Source organism: Pelobates fuscus, chromosome 3, assembly GCF_036172605.1.
Source record: "Pelobates fuscus isolate aPelFus1 chromosome 3, aPelFus1.pri, whole genome shotgun sequence".
NCBI lineage: Eukaryota > Metazoa > Chordata > Amphibia > Anura > Pelobatidae > Pelobates > Pelobates fuscus.
Genome location: NC_086319.1, coordinates 176772903 through 176791187, shown reverse-complemented (window position 1 = coordinate 176791187; position 18285 = coordinate 176772903). Strand labels below are relative to the sequence as shown.

Below are 18285 nucleotides of genomic sequence, written 5' to 3'. Positions count from 1 at the left end.
ATTTTCTTTTGTAGCTAAAGTATCTCATTGTGCATTTGTGTTGGTTCTGTCACTCCTGTGTACCAGTGTGTGTGTGTGTGTGTGTGTGTACTGTGTGTTCATCTATCTGTGATTCATTCTGAGGGCTGTTTTAGCCTTCATAAAATATTCATGTTGGTTGTGCATGCTTCTATAATTGCCATCTCAAGTCTTGAATTATTTATAGTTTGTACTATTCTGTGAGTCTCATTTACTGATAGAGAAGATAACAGCAACAAAAAGGATTCTGAGCCCTATAATGCCTCTTATTTTGCATTAAGTAGTGGAATTATATTACTGGAGGTAGTGAGCAGCGAGCCCCTTTATTTTTCAACTCTTTATGTTTTATTTTTTTTTATTTATAATATGCTAATTGCTGGGATGCTGTAAAGCTGTGTAACTGCTGTCGAGCCTTACAGGAATCAAGATGTGGCTGAAATGATTTAGCCGTTCATCCAGGAATTATTGTTCTCTAAAGAAAAAAACACAACACAAAACACATTTACACTGGAATAAATTCTTGTTCCATCTGAGCTAAGGACCTGCAAGGTGTTGTTTACTTGATCAGTGTGTGTAGTTACATTTTTATCAACTTAATATCGTGTACTATTGGAATATTAAGGGAATTTTGTTATTTGTAGTGGATATGCTATTGTGGGTAATTTATTATTTGTTTTTCGTTGAGCATATTCATTCAGTATTACAGCGATTAAAATTAACTTCTTAATTAACTCCTTGAGTGCGAGGCAGGTCTACATAACTCTCTGACTTTCATACAAAGTTAAAGGAACACAATAGTGTCATGAATACAAACGTGTATTCCTAATACTATAGTGCTAAAGTAGCTGTTTAGTTCCCTGGCTCCACTCAGATCGCTTTCAAAATGTGTTTAAACTTACCTTTTCTCCCTCGCTGCGCTGCAGTTGGCCCCACCTCCATGGCAGAAATTATCTCTTTTTTTAAATGTTTGATCTTTACTAATGTCCAAGGTATATATATATATAAAAAAATAGACAAAACAAACCTAAATTTAATATTATAGACAAAATCTTTAATGCAGAATAAAACTGCATATTTCTAATTTGAACAAACACTCTAACGGTTAATTGGGTATCAACTCAAAAACATATATATATATATATATATATGCAAAGACAAAAGACGACCGCACGACCTAAATGTCATCCGTCTGTTTTTCGCACCACCAAAAAGGAACCAGTTTGCTAGCATCTAGTTATTTATCAGAACTTAATGAGATCATCAGTCTTGATGATCTCAGCCAATCTAATGCTTTCCCATAGGAAACATTGGGACGCTGTTGCACATGCTGGTCAAAACGTTGTGCTGCGCCAATCAGCATCTCCTCATAGAGATGCATTGAATCGATGCAACTCTATGGGGAATGTTCAGTGCCTCCATGTTCTAAACTGTGCAGCATTTGCCCAGAAAGCACTTCCCATGGCCATCCTAGTGATGGCCACTAGAGGTGTTCCTAGGCAGCAATGCTAACACTGCCTTTTATTTCAAAAGACAGTGTTTACATTGAAATGCTTGCAGGGACAGGCTAAATACAGCAGGATCATAACATTAAGCTGTAGTGGTTATGGTGGGGATAGGGTCTCTTTAAATATACCTGTTATTAATTACCAATGGAATTCCAATGTATGAAAAGCAGTTTGTCTAGTCAGCACAAGACCATTACTTTAAAAATATTACATTTGAACCCAACAAAATGAGAGCTAAAGAAGAATTGTATTATAACGGATATAAACATATTGTTCATTGTAATCTAATGTATGTAAATTTAATTTAGACATCAGGCACCAAGTACATTTTGAAGCTAGGCACTAGCATGTTGCAATATATAACACAATGCCCACATTATACCAAACATTGCAACAATATACGTGATATGTTTTTAATACAAGTTTGAATTTTAAAATCTTATAGATAAATGAGGGGAACACAAATCAGGTATCCCCTTTCTGGCACCAAAAAATAACATTCCCATTGCATGTGTTTAGGGTTTGTCCACTAGAAAAAAATAAATTCTGAAACCTATATAAATTGATGTGTTCACTACAGAATAGAACATTTGCAAGTTTTACTTCTGCTTGTCAATTTGAATGTCTGTTTAGCTGTAAATAAGAGGAGCTGGCTAATAAATGTAGTATTTGGAAGACAGGCAGAGTTAGAAGTCCAACTGGATTTTTTGATAAGAAATGATGCAAGTCAATTGACTCCTACAATTGGTATGTCTCTCCGGCGCATCTACATTATCTTTCAGCTTCTTCAGTCCTGACCATATGTATCCAGCAGCACTAGCTACTGTGTAGACAAGCGCCGATTAATTTATTGGCGGTATAGCAACTTATTAAAAGTGACGCGTGTGAGAGCAGGGCCAGTGCGGGTGATTAGGTTTGGGGCTGGGAGCTGTTGACAAGTGCAGGTTAATGAATGAAGGAGAACGCATGCTGCCGTCTCTCCCCTCGTTACTCAGCATTAGCCGCATTAATAGCAGTAATTGGATAGATTCATCATTTCAAATGTTTTAATAAATGTTTGGACAGCACCTGATCGGCTCTGTCAGCCTCCCAGCGGCAGGAGAATGTGACATGGCTGCCAAGTAACCATTAATACAGGAAGGAGACACAGAGTCAGACGAAGTCTGACACTTAGCTGAGAATGAGACACCCTCATTGGGGAGAATGGGGCTATTGCTCATTTTGATTTATTGCGAACATTTATATTAACACCAATGGATATCGTCCATATTTTTCTTATACTGTAATTTATTATACATGTACTTCTGGAGTGAGATTTAATTTTTTGCTCTTGGTGGTGAGATTTTTGGGTATTCGTTTTGATTTTAGTTATTTTGTGTCTTACTCATTTTTTATTTTTTTTTAGAAAAGTCGCACACCCCCCAACACACACACTTAAGATAATGTTCTAGAACGAATTACAGTATGACAGACCCTGGTAGAGATAGTACCGATCTAGTGGTTTCATGACAATTGGTGACTATAGGCCCGAGAATAACTTTATTATAATATAAGATTATTGACATTCCTTTTTCTGATGGGTAGGAAACTCAATTTACAGAAATGTTTAAAAACACGAAATTTAAATTTGACACAGGTTACATATACAAAATTGTGCCTGAGATATTGGTGTTAGTTAATGACTGAACCCAACTGAGTGTATTATCCTTTGATGATGTATATTTGCTTCTTTGTCTGTTTACTAGATACTAATAACTACATTGACTTGTGCAATTTCAAAAGTGCAGATTATGCCACATGATGTCTAAATTTTTTACTGTTTAGAAATGTTCCCCATTTTTATGTAATGTTTATTATTGACCATTAAGAAACAGGTTAGTATTAACACCATGGGTTCTAAGAATAAACACCTTATGTCTGAATTTACAGATTGATGCCAATGGGTGCTTATCATAATATGGTTTAACACACAAACCTACTCATGTAAAGTAAATTGCTTAATGTTATGCATTAATAAGCAGTTTGGCTAGAACTTTGTGTTGGTGGGTCACGCCATTTTTATATGACCAGAACCCTTTGATAAAAATTTTGGAGAAATCCAATTAGTTCAACAGATGATCGGTAGTCTGCTTCATTTAATTGCCTTAAGCACAGTTCCTGCAAGTGGATGTACAGAAACATCTTTGTATGCAACCAATGGGAGATAAGTTAGTGAGAAATCCAATCTTTTGTTGGATAGGGACAATTTATGTCTGTAGCCTTAATCCCAGCATTTGAAATCTTTATTTTAGACTCTGGAAAAGACTTGTCTACATTGTTTTAATGTTGCTTGCTTACACAACATCAATAGAAAATTGCTTATGCAATATGCAGCAGTTGTCCAAGTATATTTGCCACAAGCCACATTCAATACGTTGGCTCTCAGTATTTAAGTTTACTACAAGTCAATGTTTAAAGAAAAAAAGAAATAAAATTGTAACTGTATCTGAGTTAGATTTTTTTTCCGGTTCAACTATTTTGACCTAAATTTTGCAATCTTAGCTTCAGTTCAGTAAAATTCGCTGTTTAATGAATACAATCAGTCTTTGCTTTCAAATGGCTTTTATCCCATTGAAAGCTGTTTTATATGATCATCATTATTATGATCATCATTATTATTACATGGCTGTCTTCAAAGTATATCCTGCAATCTTCAGAAGTGATAATAATTGGTGTTAACTCAACCGCGAAGTTGATTTGTTACTCTAAATAATAAAAGACAGTACTGTAGTCATTGAACCAGCCTTTTACAGTCATCCGAATAATTCAAGTGTTTGTTTACAAAATAAATTCTTTTGGATCCACTCGACTCATTCTCCCCCAAGTTTTTGTAACTTGCACCGACCGGCCTTTCTCAGAGATGGGATTCTAGGTTGGAAGTTGTGAAGTCCTTAGGAAGATCTGCATGTACTAGAAATGCACTGATTGCTATATAAATAGCAGAGGGTGCTCACTCCGCATGTGGATTAATAATCAGAGTTGGCAGGGGATCTGATACATGGATTTACGGCTCACATTTCGCATTCAGAGTTCCTAGTTAAAGTTTTGGAAGGGGATTTATCAAGGTTAACATAAGACATGGATATAAGCGGAGGTTAATCCCTGAAAAGTCGCACACAGCCTGAAAATGACATTGTACAACAGCTGAGATCCTGATTGCAAGTGGAGGCATACTGATGGATCTATGCATGGAAGAGATGGAACAGAGGAAGAAAAACATGAAGATTTAGTAAACGGTGAATAAGAGTGCGATAGATCTAATTTATTTTGAGCACTTTATTTCAAAGCTGGTGAATCAGCAGAATACATTTTAGGACAAGAAATATAAAAAGTCATCTCTCGAGTCATGAACCCGAAGTGCATTTTAGGCACAATGGCTTCCTGGCAAGTATTTTGTATTTCAACATTTTACTTATGAGTAAATCTATCCCGAAACCCTAGAAAAGAAACAATACAAAGGCTCAAGTAAACACTCGATTATGTGTTTTCAACATTTTGTTGCAAAGTCCAGGTGGCATCATTATATAAGCAAGTGAAGCCCATTCATAGGGCAACGTTGGTCTGTAAATCATTATCTTTGAATGTAGTGTAGAGAGACTGATGCTAATTGAAAACAAATGTGTACATATATTTATCTATCTATCTATTTCCCAGGAACCCATAGCTCAGCCACATGTCCCAATTTAGAATTAGCAGTATTAGTTTTATCCATATTTTAAAGCTGTTTATTGGTTAAGCATGTCAGTTCTCCCACTCAGCCAATAATGGTTTTAACATACGGATGATATTGATGTTGCTAATGAAGAAGTTCCACTTTCGTGTTAGGCATAGGAGATCAAGGGGGCCACGTAGGTACCTCGAGGACCCTCAGTCTTGGTCAAACCACTTGAAAACTATTTGACCAAGAACGAAGGCATGGCGTCCGCAGTCTAGTAGCATAATAATTACTACAATTACTACTGCAAATAGTGACTAGCTATTTAAAGTTTAGACTAGACCTTTAACCCCTTAAGGACCAAACTTCTGGAATAAAAGGGAATCATGACATGTCACACATGTCATGTGTCCTTAAGGGGTTAAAGTTGATTGGAAATAGGGGGTTATAGTGTCTACACAAACCCTTTAAATTGATAAATAGTTTTTTGTTTTTTTTTAAAGAGCCATGTCTTCACATTTTTTGAAATGTCTAAAGTCCTATGTTGTTATGTGTAGAACATTCCAGAGATGTGCCCCATTAACTGATGATTGACCTTCTTTTATTGCCTTCTTGCATCGCTTGACCCTGATTTGGGGGGTCTAAGTTTGAAGTATGAATACATACGTTTCTTGTAGGTATTGTGGTCCAAAGTGATGTGTGGGCCATGGTGGGGAGGTTGAAGAATGCACGATATTTGGTTGGAAGAATGTGTTGAAAGTTATTTCTTTTTTTGAAAGTTACTTCTTTTTTCCCTGTAATTGTTCTGCTGTGTTGCGTGTGACCTAGAGAAAGGAGGAAAGACTGTTTGTACAAAGCCTTGTTGTGATTTAGCTGCTATGGTGCTAACAATATTATGTTGATTTTGTTCTCTTTGGGGTCCAGCACATGCACTATATGGTGACTTATCCATAGGGTTATCAGTGCTGATTTAGTTGTGGCTTCTATGTGCAGTTTATGAGCAATTTAAAATACAAACAAATGAACATGGAAACATGTGAATGTCCGTTTGTGTATATTTAAAATCTCCAGGTAGGATCTAACTCTCTATTTATCAAAGCTTTATCTGGATTTAGATGCAGCATCCCATTCACATAATAAAAATTGGGAGATAGCTAAAAATGACATTGTAAATTGCACAACTAACTGGGCTCCGTCCATTCTTGTGCAAAGTCCGTTTCAGGCAGACAAAGCAATTAGGCAGTGAGGCATGATTGAATATTACAGCTTTCAGCAAGTAAATGAAGATAAGTTCTGTTAATTATGTGGCTTTTTTCCTGTGCTAATGTGATAATAAAGCACTAGGGCTGTCACATTTCTGGCGAGGCAGTGACCCCTCACTCTGCGAGAGCAGCAAGGAGGATGCAAATATACCAAGTGCTGAGAATTAGTGTAAGGGAAGACACTAAGAAAATGACAGGGTGGGAAAAAGGGCACTCTATATTATAGCAGCCGTCAAAAGTAGGCAACCATTACCACTCTACCTGCTGTCTGCTGCCATTCTCATCATTCTCAGCCACCTGTGTTGTCCTTGGGGATGTCCCTTTTTTATTTTTACATTTCTTTCTTGTTTCTCAGATTAGTGTTTTAGGTGGTATTTATCTATTGGCTAGCTGGAAGTGTGAGAAGATGTCCACCTTATTCAAAGTGCTGTGTGATTTAATTACAGGAAAACGCAACACTTTTAACATTTTATACTGTTCTGTCCTATTCTTTTTGTCTCCAGCATGGTCAGCTATAAGTGTATTTTTTAACCTTTTAAGGTCCATTGGCACTCAGTGTCTATGTTGCACCCTGGTTCTTGTACACCATCTGGAAGCATGGTTATTTAGCATCAGTAGATCTGTGTAGTTCTAAAGTAGTTTATCCCATGTGGATGTTTTGTAGAATACTATGTAATGACTTGAATGGTATTGACAGCATAAAAGTGAATGCATCACAGTTTACTATATAATGAGTGGACTTAATATAGCATTCAATGACACCACGATGACAAATGCAGGAATGTTGGCAAAAAGTGAAATATTTGGGCAATTTTTAAATATAGATCATTATTAAAAAATGTTAATAAAAAACCCTCCCATCTCATACATAAGGCTCTGCTATACACAACTATTATTTAGAGGTAGATCTCCTGTTGTATCAAGTAAAGGTACTTATTCATTAAACACTGAGTCATTGATAGTGGACAACCAAATGGCAAAATATAAATTTTTCCTCAACTGGGTTATTTTGACATTATTCTTATAACTTGGTTTTGACTCCTCACTAAAGGGTGAATTGTCGGGAATTAAAGCGGTTTTAAATTTTAGGCCACAATATCCAATTTGGAAAAAGTCTCAATCTACCGGTACATTTTCAATTTGACTATTTTGCCCTAAAAAAATGTAATTACATTTTCAATTCAATTTTAATTGTAGACAATTCACACTTGCATTTCATTGCCATTGCTTAGTGAAAAAGCCCCTTGACCCCCAAACTTTTTTTTAATCTAGTTTTTCTAAAAGGTCTGTGTTAGGCCTACAACTTTGTGCTGCAGTGACTTTTCTAGTCGTGCCCCCTTTCTGCCTTTATACGTCTCCTATTGTTAAACAGCATCTGCCTCAATCTCATTGGAATTGTATGACAATAGCTGGGGAGTCACTTCTTGGCTAAACATACAGTTATGGCTGCCAGCTAACGTTCTTCAATAACCTGGCTCTGCTTAGTCAGATAGTAATGCAGACAGACCTGTATAATGTGCCAGTGCCCTTCACCACACTCAGAAATAATTCGAGTATCCAGTGTCTACGTCCTTTACACGTCAGGCTATAAATGATGGGGTGCTAACAGCAGGCCCAGCCAACTCTCGAGTGTGACATCCTTTGCACTTCACACTTTGGTTTCTTTGGCTGCAATGGGTTCCCAGGACTGCTCGTTTCCCTCAACCCTTGGCGGTGATACAGACACTTGTCGTGTCAAACCCTATAATTGTCGCTCCGTTTGGAATGAAACAAAAATACACAGCTCTGCTCAACCATAACCCTTTCTGCACAAGCACTCAAGACACTGTGGCCATACGCCATACACTAAATCATCTTTTGTTGTTGTTTTTATATGGTTTTCCATATGGTTCTTCACTCCTTTATTTTATATTGAACACTTCTTAAATTATAAAATTGGTATGCACATAATCTGGAATTTTGCAGACTTGATCCTTTGACCCCAGAATTGATAACCCATAGCTGGGACTACAAAAGGAATGTCTGCCTTGTTCCAGAAAGCAGTATTTCGGGGCTCTAGTTCTTGCCCCGAGCAGTAGTAGTTATAATTTGTCTTTTGCTGTTTTTCTCATATTCAGTGTGGGGAATGTTATGGTAATACAATTCTTTAACTTTGGAATTATTTACATTAGTTATTTCTAAATCCTCATTCATCTTTTCTTAATATGTATATCTTCTTTTCCACAGATTTTTTCTGAAGTTTTTCCTTAAATGTAACCAAAATTGCCTGAAGAATGCCGGCAACCCTCGTGATATGCGCAGATTTCAGGTAAGACTTGAATGGAAATAGAAAACAATTAGTAATACGAGTTTATGATCCCAAAACGGTTTCGCAATATGTCTAAATTGATTCAACGTTCACATTCATTGATCTATCTCTGACCTAGTTCGCTTTAGATAGGTGTACCTTGTTGAATCAGTGCATCGTTGTTCTTCTATCTCACCATGAACTCATGTTCTATCATTTTATTTCACCGTTATAATGAAACCAACATATGGAAAAGTTCACTGAAAGGGGGATGGGTATTAGAACAAGCTAGGTAAAGGAGCATATGACTACCCCAATAGAATTATATGATTCTGCCCTAGAGGTCAAGCATTAAGATCATGTGTTTGCATTAATAAAATCAAATTCAGTTGGTGCATTAATCAAATGAGCTATCTCACTAGCAATGATGTATTTTCCCTCCTATTCCTGATTATTATTAAAACGTCTTTTCTTTACTGCCCCACCCTATTTGCTCTGGATTCTATTTAATGTTGACAGGCTACTCCCCTCCATTTCTAGACAGTGTTTCTAGCCACCAAAGCAGGGAGGAGGCTATGAAATTAAACAGATGTTGGTATCTGTCATTTTAAGCAAGGCTGAGTATTATGCCTTGATAATAGGAGAAAATCATAAAAAAAAGTTAATGTGCATTTATATAAAATGCATAAATAAGAAGGTGTTATTTAAGTCATTGTAAGATTTCATAGTGGCAAATCTCCATGTGAACGATGTGAACTCTCAAATGAATAGCTGTAAAAAATGCACAGATTATAAGACAAACTTTAAAAATGTAAAAATACACAGCAGCTGGGAAAGAGTATGCACCTCTCCCAGAATGCCATGTGCCATATGCAAACATTCCAAATAGGTAGTGCAGAACTTTAGGGGGTGTGGCATTGAGAAGGTTCATTGTCTATACATGTGCAACAGAACAGAGTGCATGCAGAGTACTAGCCAACACCTAACAAACTGAAATTTCACATTCAAAATTACATCCATCCAACCACACATATGCAGGTTATCATTTCTTTCACCTCTTGTTGCTGCACCAATGAAGTGAGGCATTGATTGGGAAAAAAATTGGGACACCTTTATAAAGCTGTGTTCTGCCCTGCTGAAATTTGTATTATTTTTGGTTGTGTTCGTGGCCACAGAGTCCTTGTTTAGTGTCAAACACTGAATGGAGAGACAGTGCCAATACGCTGAGATGAAATGGTTATAGTGACTACAGTGTCCCTTTAAGACTTACCAGGTTATAACCAACCAAACCTAATATCTTACCTGAAACCTAATTTTTTATTGATATTCGGAATAAATAGTTTGGCATCCTAGAAACTAAATTAAAGGTATATTTTTAAGAAGAAGCAAAGTTCCTATACTTGTCAGGAGGGGTCAGAAGAGTTAAAAATCCCTAATCAGTAGGTAACTTGAGTTCACAATAATTTGCAAAAATTTACTCAAAATAATCTCATGACACATTTCTATAGGAAAGAACAAAATCAAGCCAGTAATTATTATTATGGAACTTGTTGCTCCCTAAAATTGTTTGGGAGCATGAGCAATAAATAGCATGTATTAATTTAAAGATATGCACAGGTTTAATATATGAGACAGAAGCCAGGTTAGTAGAATATTGGATAAGAGAGAGAAACAATTAGAATACATAACTTGATCATTCAAAGCTAGCAGTTATATGATATTATGCTGATAATAGAATTGAGAGTTATATATTTAACAATGTGAGTGCCAAAGAGGAGATGTGACACTGAGCTTGCACTCAGTAGCTGTGGGAGAAGAGCATGGTCCTATGAACATGTAAAATTCAACTGAAATACCCACTTCCCTCTGCGCAATAGAACACGACAGGGACGCCCACTCTCACCGCTGCGTTTTGCGCTCACCCTTGAGCCACTGCTGATCGTGATACGATAGAAGCTAGAGATTAGAGGGGTGGAAATAGCACACCAGTCCTTTAAGGTCTCGGCATATGCGGCCGATGTGCTATTGACCCTATCAGACCCGATCCAGAGCTTGCCTCACTTCCTGGCCCTCATAACACAATATGGGGAAATCTCGGGCTATAAAAAAACAGTAGCACTGCCCTTTCATCTAACTTCCTCAGAGACAGCGTCCATTAGGCAAGATTATAATTACAGAATAGAACCTAGGGAGCTTAAATACCTGGGAGTTACACTGACAACAGACCCTGCCTCCCTCCACAAGTGAAACTACACACCACTCTTTTAAACCCTTATGCACGACCTAGAGACGTGGACTGACAACCCAATATCCTGGCTGGGGCAACTACATGCGGTAAAAATGAATGTCTTGCCAAGACTGCTCTTTCTGTTTCAATCCCTACCCATCAGGCTCACAAAAGGAGACATGACAACCATGCAGAAGGCAATAGATTCCTTTATATGGCAGAAAAAGCGGCCTCTCGAATAGCCCGAAACATACTATACTGACCCAAGGACAGGGGGGTCTGAGCCTGCCCCATATCTACCACTATTACCTAGCTGCCCACCTGGCCCAGATCATTCACTGGCACTCACCCTCGGATTGTAGACACTGGGTAGACATAGAGTCACTACTGACAGGAGCGGACCTACCCCAATTCTATCTATGGGTTCCCAAGACCCATCTTGAGAACCACCTACCCGGCCATTCTGAATTCCCTACAAATATGGGACCAGGTCAAGAGTAAATATGCACTAGGGAACGATCCCTCACCACTAACCCCAGTCTTCAGGAACCGTGCATTTCCCCCGGGACTCAGAGCTAGGGACTTCAGAGGCATAGAAGCCACAGGGCTACAAAGATACATTCATCTATATATAAACAATGATGTAGTCACCTACGACCACTTAAAAAACAAAGCTACACTTCAAACCAGGGACTACTTCCTATACCTGCAGATCAGGGACTTTGCCCACACACCAGAGATCCAAGCAGCAGCAAAACAAACATGTATGTACGTAGTGGGGAATCGCGATGCAGCCTAGAACAAAAGCGAACCCCATTCAACCCCCCAATAACGACAGACCACTTAGTATGGATGAAAACAGGCCACAGCATTTATTATCACAAACTAAATTACTGCATAACACATCTTTATTTATTAAATCTCTTCTTTTTCTGTAACCAAAACGTTAGACATAAATTAACTCCACACATAGTGTTATACAGTGACCCAACCGTTCTTGCCAATAAACATACAGTGGTTCCTAATCACCACTTCCTCTCACCTCCCCCCCTCGTCGTTGAAAAACATATCATTCCAATGCCCGCCATCAGCCGACCTTATCCACGCTCGATGGGCACTAGACCTCAGGCAACCTAATGTTAAACCTTTGAAGCAGGGGAGGTTGAGACCTTAAAAACTTGTTCATCTCATTCCATATACTTAAACGTAACCCCTCAAACTCAATTGGCAAGGACATACCCCCAGCTAGCTGTTACTAAATATACCAATAGGTTGGGCGGGAGGGAAGCTGTTTGCTGGCCCAAATCCCAAGTGGCACTGAGGTAAGACCTCCCCCACACTAACTTACACAGAACATAATCCCACCCACACACTCTTTCCTTACCAATCCCATGCATCTATCCCCACACTCCTACATGTGCCCTTGTCCGCTTAGCTGCGCTATCTCCCCAGGGCCTCTAACCTTCTTGGAAAAGCTCTGCTGTGAGGAAACGACCCAGACCAAACTTATCACGCTCTTATACCAACACACTAGCTCAGAGTAAGGGGAATGGGGAACCCTCAAATACACAGATAAATGGGAAGCCGACCTGGGAGAGGTTCTAGATGGAATAGACTGGCAAGAAATCTGGGAGGCATGCACCAAGGTGTCAATGTGTGTCACGCTCCAAGAACAGTGCTACAAGACACTCTTTAGATAGTACATGACACCGGTAAAACAATACCATATGAAATTAAGCACTACAGACACACGTTGGCACCTATGTGGTGACAAAGGAAGCTACATACATATGTGGTGGCAATGTCCGAACGTAAAAGCCTACTGGGAAAAAGTGGTAACCCTTAGCTCCCAGGTTTTGCAGAGAAGGATGACACTGGACCCATGGGGCTGTCTGTTATCCAGACCCATGGAGGGACTCAACCGACATGAGCAGAAATTACTTAATATGATATACCTGGCAGCACGGAGGGCATTGTCACAAAAATGGGCTAGCCCAGACCTACCTAGCATGACCTTAGTACACTCAAAAATAAGGGATAACTATATCATGGACAAGTTAACTGCACAGGTCCGAAATACTGTCCCAACCTTTACTAAAATATGGGAGTTGTGGGAGTAATACAATGAGTCAACATCAGACACGTAAGAAACGCCCAACCACACACATACCCCAACCAAACCGAACCCTAGCACCTTCACAGAGGGAATAAGATATGTACTCCCTAGACATCGCCGAGCCTTTAACTTTATTTTTGTTGTGTTACTTCTTCTTTTCTAAACTTTTTGGTAATTATTACCTACTCTAATGTTCATATTACCGTTACAAAATCTGACAGAATGATACTGCTGGCAACCTGACCAATGTCGTACTGCAAGACTCCCCATAATTCTTGTTAAATATGCAATATACTCTGACTAGTACACTTATGATTGATAGCTTCTGCGTAAGCCATGGCATTTGCATCTGCACTACTAATCTGTCAATGCAAAAAAAAAGTTTTTTTTAAAGAAAAAATTCTACTGAAAGTGATAAGGTAATTCTTGGGGTTTTGTTTCATACACGCAAAAAACAAGGACAGGTGGGGAACCATAACATAACCTGATCGATTTTGATTTAACCATTCATTTTGGCTGCTTTGAGTGGTGAAATATGCTATATTCATTCATGGTCCTATAGGTCAGACTGGGCCACTGTAAGTAATAAATAACTGCAGTACACATGTACTACACAATTCATGACATACTTCTCTGCCAGTAAAATAGCCTTCAGCCTACTCATATCTGAGTAATTATTGCTGGACTTACACAATCTAAGATAAAGTCCTCATTCAGTAATTCTTAATTCTCGCCTTGATGTAAGACATGTGCTTTGCCTTGGAGTTGTAGTATTTTTCAAATAATAGAACAAGACATCTGAAATTAGAACATCGGAAATATCTGTGCATTAAGTAGATACAAAAAGATTCAATCTATAAAAAAAGCTGCAGTACATAATTCTTATATCACATTATAAAGGAGTGATAGCTTCACGCATATCCATATTAGCATCAAAGGGATAAAAATGCGGTGTTAATTATGCAGCATCACTTGGTCATTGCTACTGGAAGTGGTCCATGGGAAGCATTACTCAAACAGTCTTAGCTTGTAAATAGCAACGATGGCCTGACTGGATCAAGTGATGATAAATGTTCTTCTGTATTAGAGACATGCTGTAGCCTGTAATCTAGATTGCAATCACGGTTTAAGTGGACCTGTCTAATTGCACATAAATTGCTATTGTTCGAAAACCTCTGTCATCTGTACTGCATGTTCCAGCCATGAGCTGTGTTCTAGGTGATAGCGGGCTGCGGGCATTCTCTGCAGGCAGAGATCTGTGTAGGTGACTGGCAGAAACATGCAGAAGGCTGATGATCTCTAGACTTGTAACGACATCCTGTCAGGAGTGCCATCTTCACAGCAGTGGCGCCTCGCAACGTGTAAACAGAGATTGCTTAATTACGCAGGTCATGTCAATTAGAGTGACCTTTGCATTTTCCCAGAATTAATCACGTTCCTCCATGCTCAGGAAGTAGCGTGTGTATCGTAGGCAACGCCATTAAGTCAGCAGTCCCAGATAATTCCATAATAAATGATTTAGAAGGTTAGAAGAAATACAAATAGCAAAGCACCTTTCTGCATCGGTAAACACGTATTGCCTGGCCTATATTATAGCATGATTCTTAGACCTCTTTGTTACAACGCATTATGGATTGATTCATGGGTGACATAGTGTAGTGTAACAATTATCAAGAGAAACAGTATGGAGCCGATTGATCTAAGTGTTTAAAGTGGAGTATATGTTCTGTATATTTATCCCAGAAAACAATGTGACTTAACCCCTTAGGGACAAAACTTCTGGAATAAAAGGGAATCATGACAGGTCATGTGTCCTTAAGGGGTTAAAGGCATCTTTTTATTTTCTCAAGGAAGCATATATTTTCTTTCTCAGAAATTGAGAGGGTCCGACTTTTTAAAATTATGATATAAAATTTGATGGTATTTACAAGCAAGGGTTTATGTATGTATATTTTAATTCTTAGAACATTGTCAGAAGCACTTAGTATTTCACAGTAGGTATTTAATATCAATAGTGATGTACATTATCCTTAAAGACATTTTAAGAGATGGTACAATAAATATTCAGATAATAGAAATCCCTGACCCACTGAGCTTGCAGTATAAATAAGGTTAAAGTAGTCATGATTGCAACACTATGCATCTATGCTCAATAATGGTTATTAGCTCGTGTGACACTGAAATCAGATCTGTCAGTTATATAGCTCTTGTCCACGGCTACAATGAACAGCTACTGATGAGAAATTCATGTGTGAATGTGGCTTGGGGATCTTTTAACATACTAAGCAATTTCTTTACAACAGACAATAGTAGTGAAGAACAGGTAGCCCATGTGGTTATAATTTGTTTACAGAATAAAGATCCCTGCTAGAGGCATGACTCGGGTACCAATTCATACCTGTATGTGGGGGCTGTGATGGGCTGAAAGTGGTCATCTGATGCTCTTAGCCAATTATATTTGCCCATTGCTGCTGAACTGCAGGGGATTCTCATTCGGTATTAAACCATTTGCAAATGGATTAACGCTAAAATGGTTAAACTAAAACAGAGAGATGTCACCAAGTGGTTACAGTGTTTTGAATATACCTTTAGTATAGTCAAAAAAAAGATGACCGTGCAATGTTTTGACCTGTTCAGGTCTTTATCAAGTATTGATTTGGAAAGACAATGCTGCTTAGTTTTACTGCAAAAAAAGTAAAATTAAAGTCGCATAAAAAAAAACATGTTTTGTAAAAATTGGAAATTACATCCATGATTTGGTTATATTATTTAATTTTTTTTAGATGCACAAATAAATACATCTGCTAAAAATTGAATGTAGGATTTTTATTACACATCATTTTGTAGTCAAATCTGCAATTGAATGCACACTTTCTAAAATAATTTGACTCCATTCTAGATATTAATCTGGTGTTTAAAGCGGCACTGTCACCCCCGTGCAAATTTATTATTTTATTGAGATAAAATATTTATGAAATAACTCATATTGACGTATGTTGGAATTTCACTGAACTTCCAACCCTGTCAAGCGATATACTGAAAAAATGTAAGGACTGCTGTGTCTCTGTATATTTTATAAGCTTGACACTTCTAAGTGGAGGTACCATCATCTGGAAGGGAATTGGCTTTATCTGAGGAGACCTCAATGCTGTACTATCGTGCATGCGCAAGGGTTCAGCAGTGACGTTGGTTCCTGGTGCTTCAAGTGGACCCACCAGGAGAAGATGGAGATGCCTGCGATGGCAGGTTCAGGTACGAAGAACTCACCTTTGCCCCACACCCCTTGGACAACGGACCCCAGCGGGGATGTCACCATTGGGAGTCTTTGCAAATACTGCAAACTCCCCAGACAGTGACAGTGTTGCTTTAATGTAGTATACAACATTTTATTTGCAGATTTACAATGGTGGCTTTTTAAATTATACATGGCAACATGAAAAAAGGTTATGTCAATGCATACAGGAATTGATTGTCAACCATTATTATTACATTAGTAAGAACTCCATCTTTAAATCTTCCTGTTGTTTTATATAACAAGCCCCATGTGGCTAACAGGATAAGATCAATACAAAACATGCATCCCCCATCCCGCCCTAGTACTAAGAAATCTATATACATAATCGGCATTTGCTATAATTTTTATTGCTGAATATGAATATTCTCTGAAATTCAGAGAAACAGGAGCTTTTATGCTGTCAAATTGGATGACACTTTTGTAAAAGAAAATTCTTAGTATTTATTGTTTTTTTTCCTCGTTAGCGTTTGCAATAAAGAGAAATTTCATAAAATAGATTTTGTGTCTTCAACCACAAGCCAGAAACAGAGCACCATATCTGTAAAATAATAAGCCTGTAAATAAATGAAGTGAACTCTAGATTTTTGATTGACCATGATATATGGAACCATAGATTGAGAAAAAATTATATTTATCACTTTGCTACAGTTTTTTACCTAGGTGAAAAACTGGAGAGTGATTGATAATGTTATTCGCACTGCTTACCCTTCCCGTTTGCAGTGAAAAATGGGATTTAGGCTATAAAATTAGACTTTTGACTTTACACCAGCACCAGTCTTCACCCAGCATGGACTACAACTCCCTTGATGCTTTGCTAGCATTATGGCTATAAGAGCATTATGGGAGATGTAGTCCAAAATATCTGGAGGGCCGAAGATTGCCCACCCCTGCTCTAAGGTATCTGTCAATTATCCCATACACTACAACAGCCTTTTTAGGCCAGACTTCATGGCAACAGTCTTGTAAAAACAAGAGGGAGGAAGGAAGGATCTGAGTGCACTCAGTACCTAGTGATTCTTTATGAGGTGCAGTAGCATAATGCAATCCCCTGTATAGTACTGATTGTGTACATAACTGTACTTACTGTATGTGGCAATAATGCATACGTACATATATCTTTTTAACATACTGGTGGCATTTGTAGGAAATTGTAATCATAGAAATGCCATCAGATAACTTACAAGTTTCATATGCATCATACTTCACAACATCTTGAGTCGAGATCACAAAGTTAAAAACAACCATAGTGGACCCATCTTGGAAAGATCTATACTGCCTGTTTGACCCTTTTATAGAGCAGTGGTGATGATAGTAGGGGACAACCTGTTGTTGTCCAAATTGACATTTTAATGCATATGTGTTTCTCTAAACATGTTCAGATTGGACATTCTGGGTATTATAATAACGTGTATTTGTTGAGCTATTCATTGTGCTAAGTTATATTAGTGTAACAGTGCTTATTTGTCTTTTATTTGCTTGTTTTAATTGATTAACCTGGAATCGTTTTGGTGATGTTGCCGCCACACATTATGAAATCAGGGGAGGTGTTTGTGGTACTTGTTTTGTTATTGTGTAAAACCACTTGCTAATTGTTTAGGTATTGGTTAATTATTTGAAAAGTGTTTGCGCTAATTTATCAAGTACTTTTCTTGTTGAATTCGCTAACAGGGTTTTCACTAAACTCTGAATTGCTACATAATTTCGATTTTATTTTTACTTTTTTTCCAATTTCTATAAACGATGAATGAATATCTTCCAACTGTCCCAGCTTTCAGCGAGCCATTCCGAGTTCAGGCTCCTGTCCTGCCATTCTGGGTTAATTCTCTGGTGTTCTACATCTGGGGACACCAAGGAAATGTTTAATCAGAATAGCACAAGCGT

The 18285-nt window shown here is 38.0% G+C and overlaps 1 protein-coding gene across 2 annotated transcripts in view; it reads left to right on the top strand.

The window, feature by feature from the left end:
• The window catches only part of EBF1 (EBF transcription factor 1), a 291472-nt gene that overhangs the window by 190017 nt on the left and 83170 nt on the right, over positions 1-18285 (top strand). For both annotated transcript variants that reach the window (XM_063447762.1, XM_063447761.1), the window contains exon 7: positions 8706-8787. In XM_063447762.1, coding sequence (XP_063303832.1) covers positions 8706-8787 — 82 coding nt within the window. The remainder of the gene's footprint in view (positions 1-8705; positions 8788-18285) is intronic.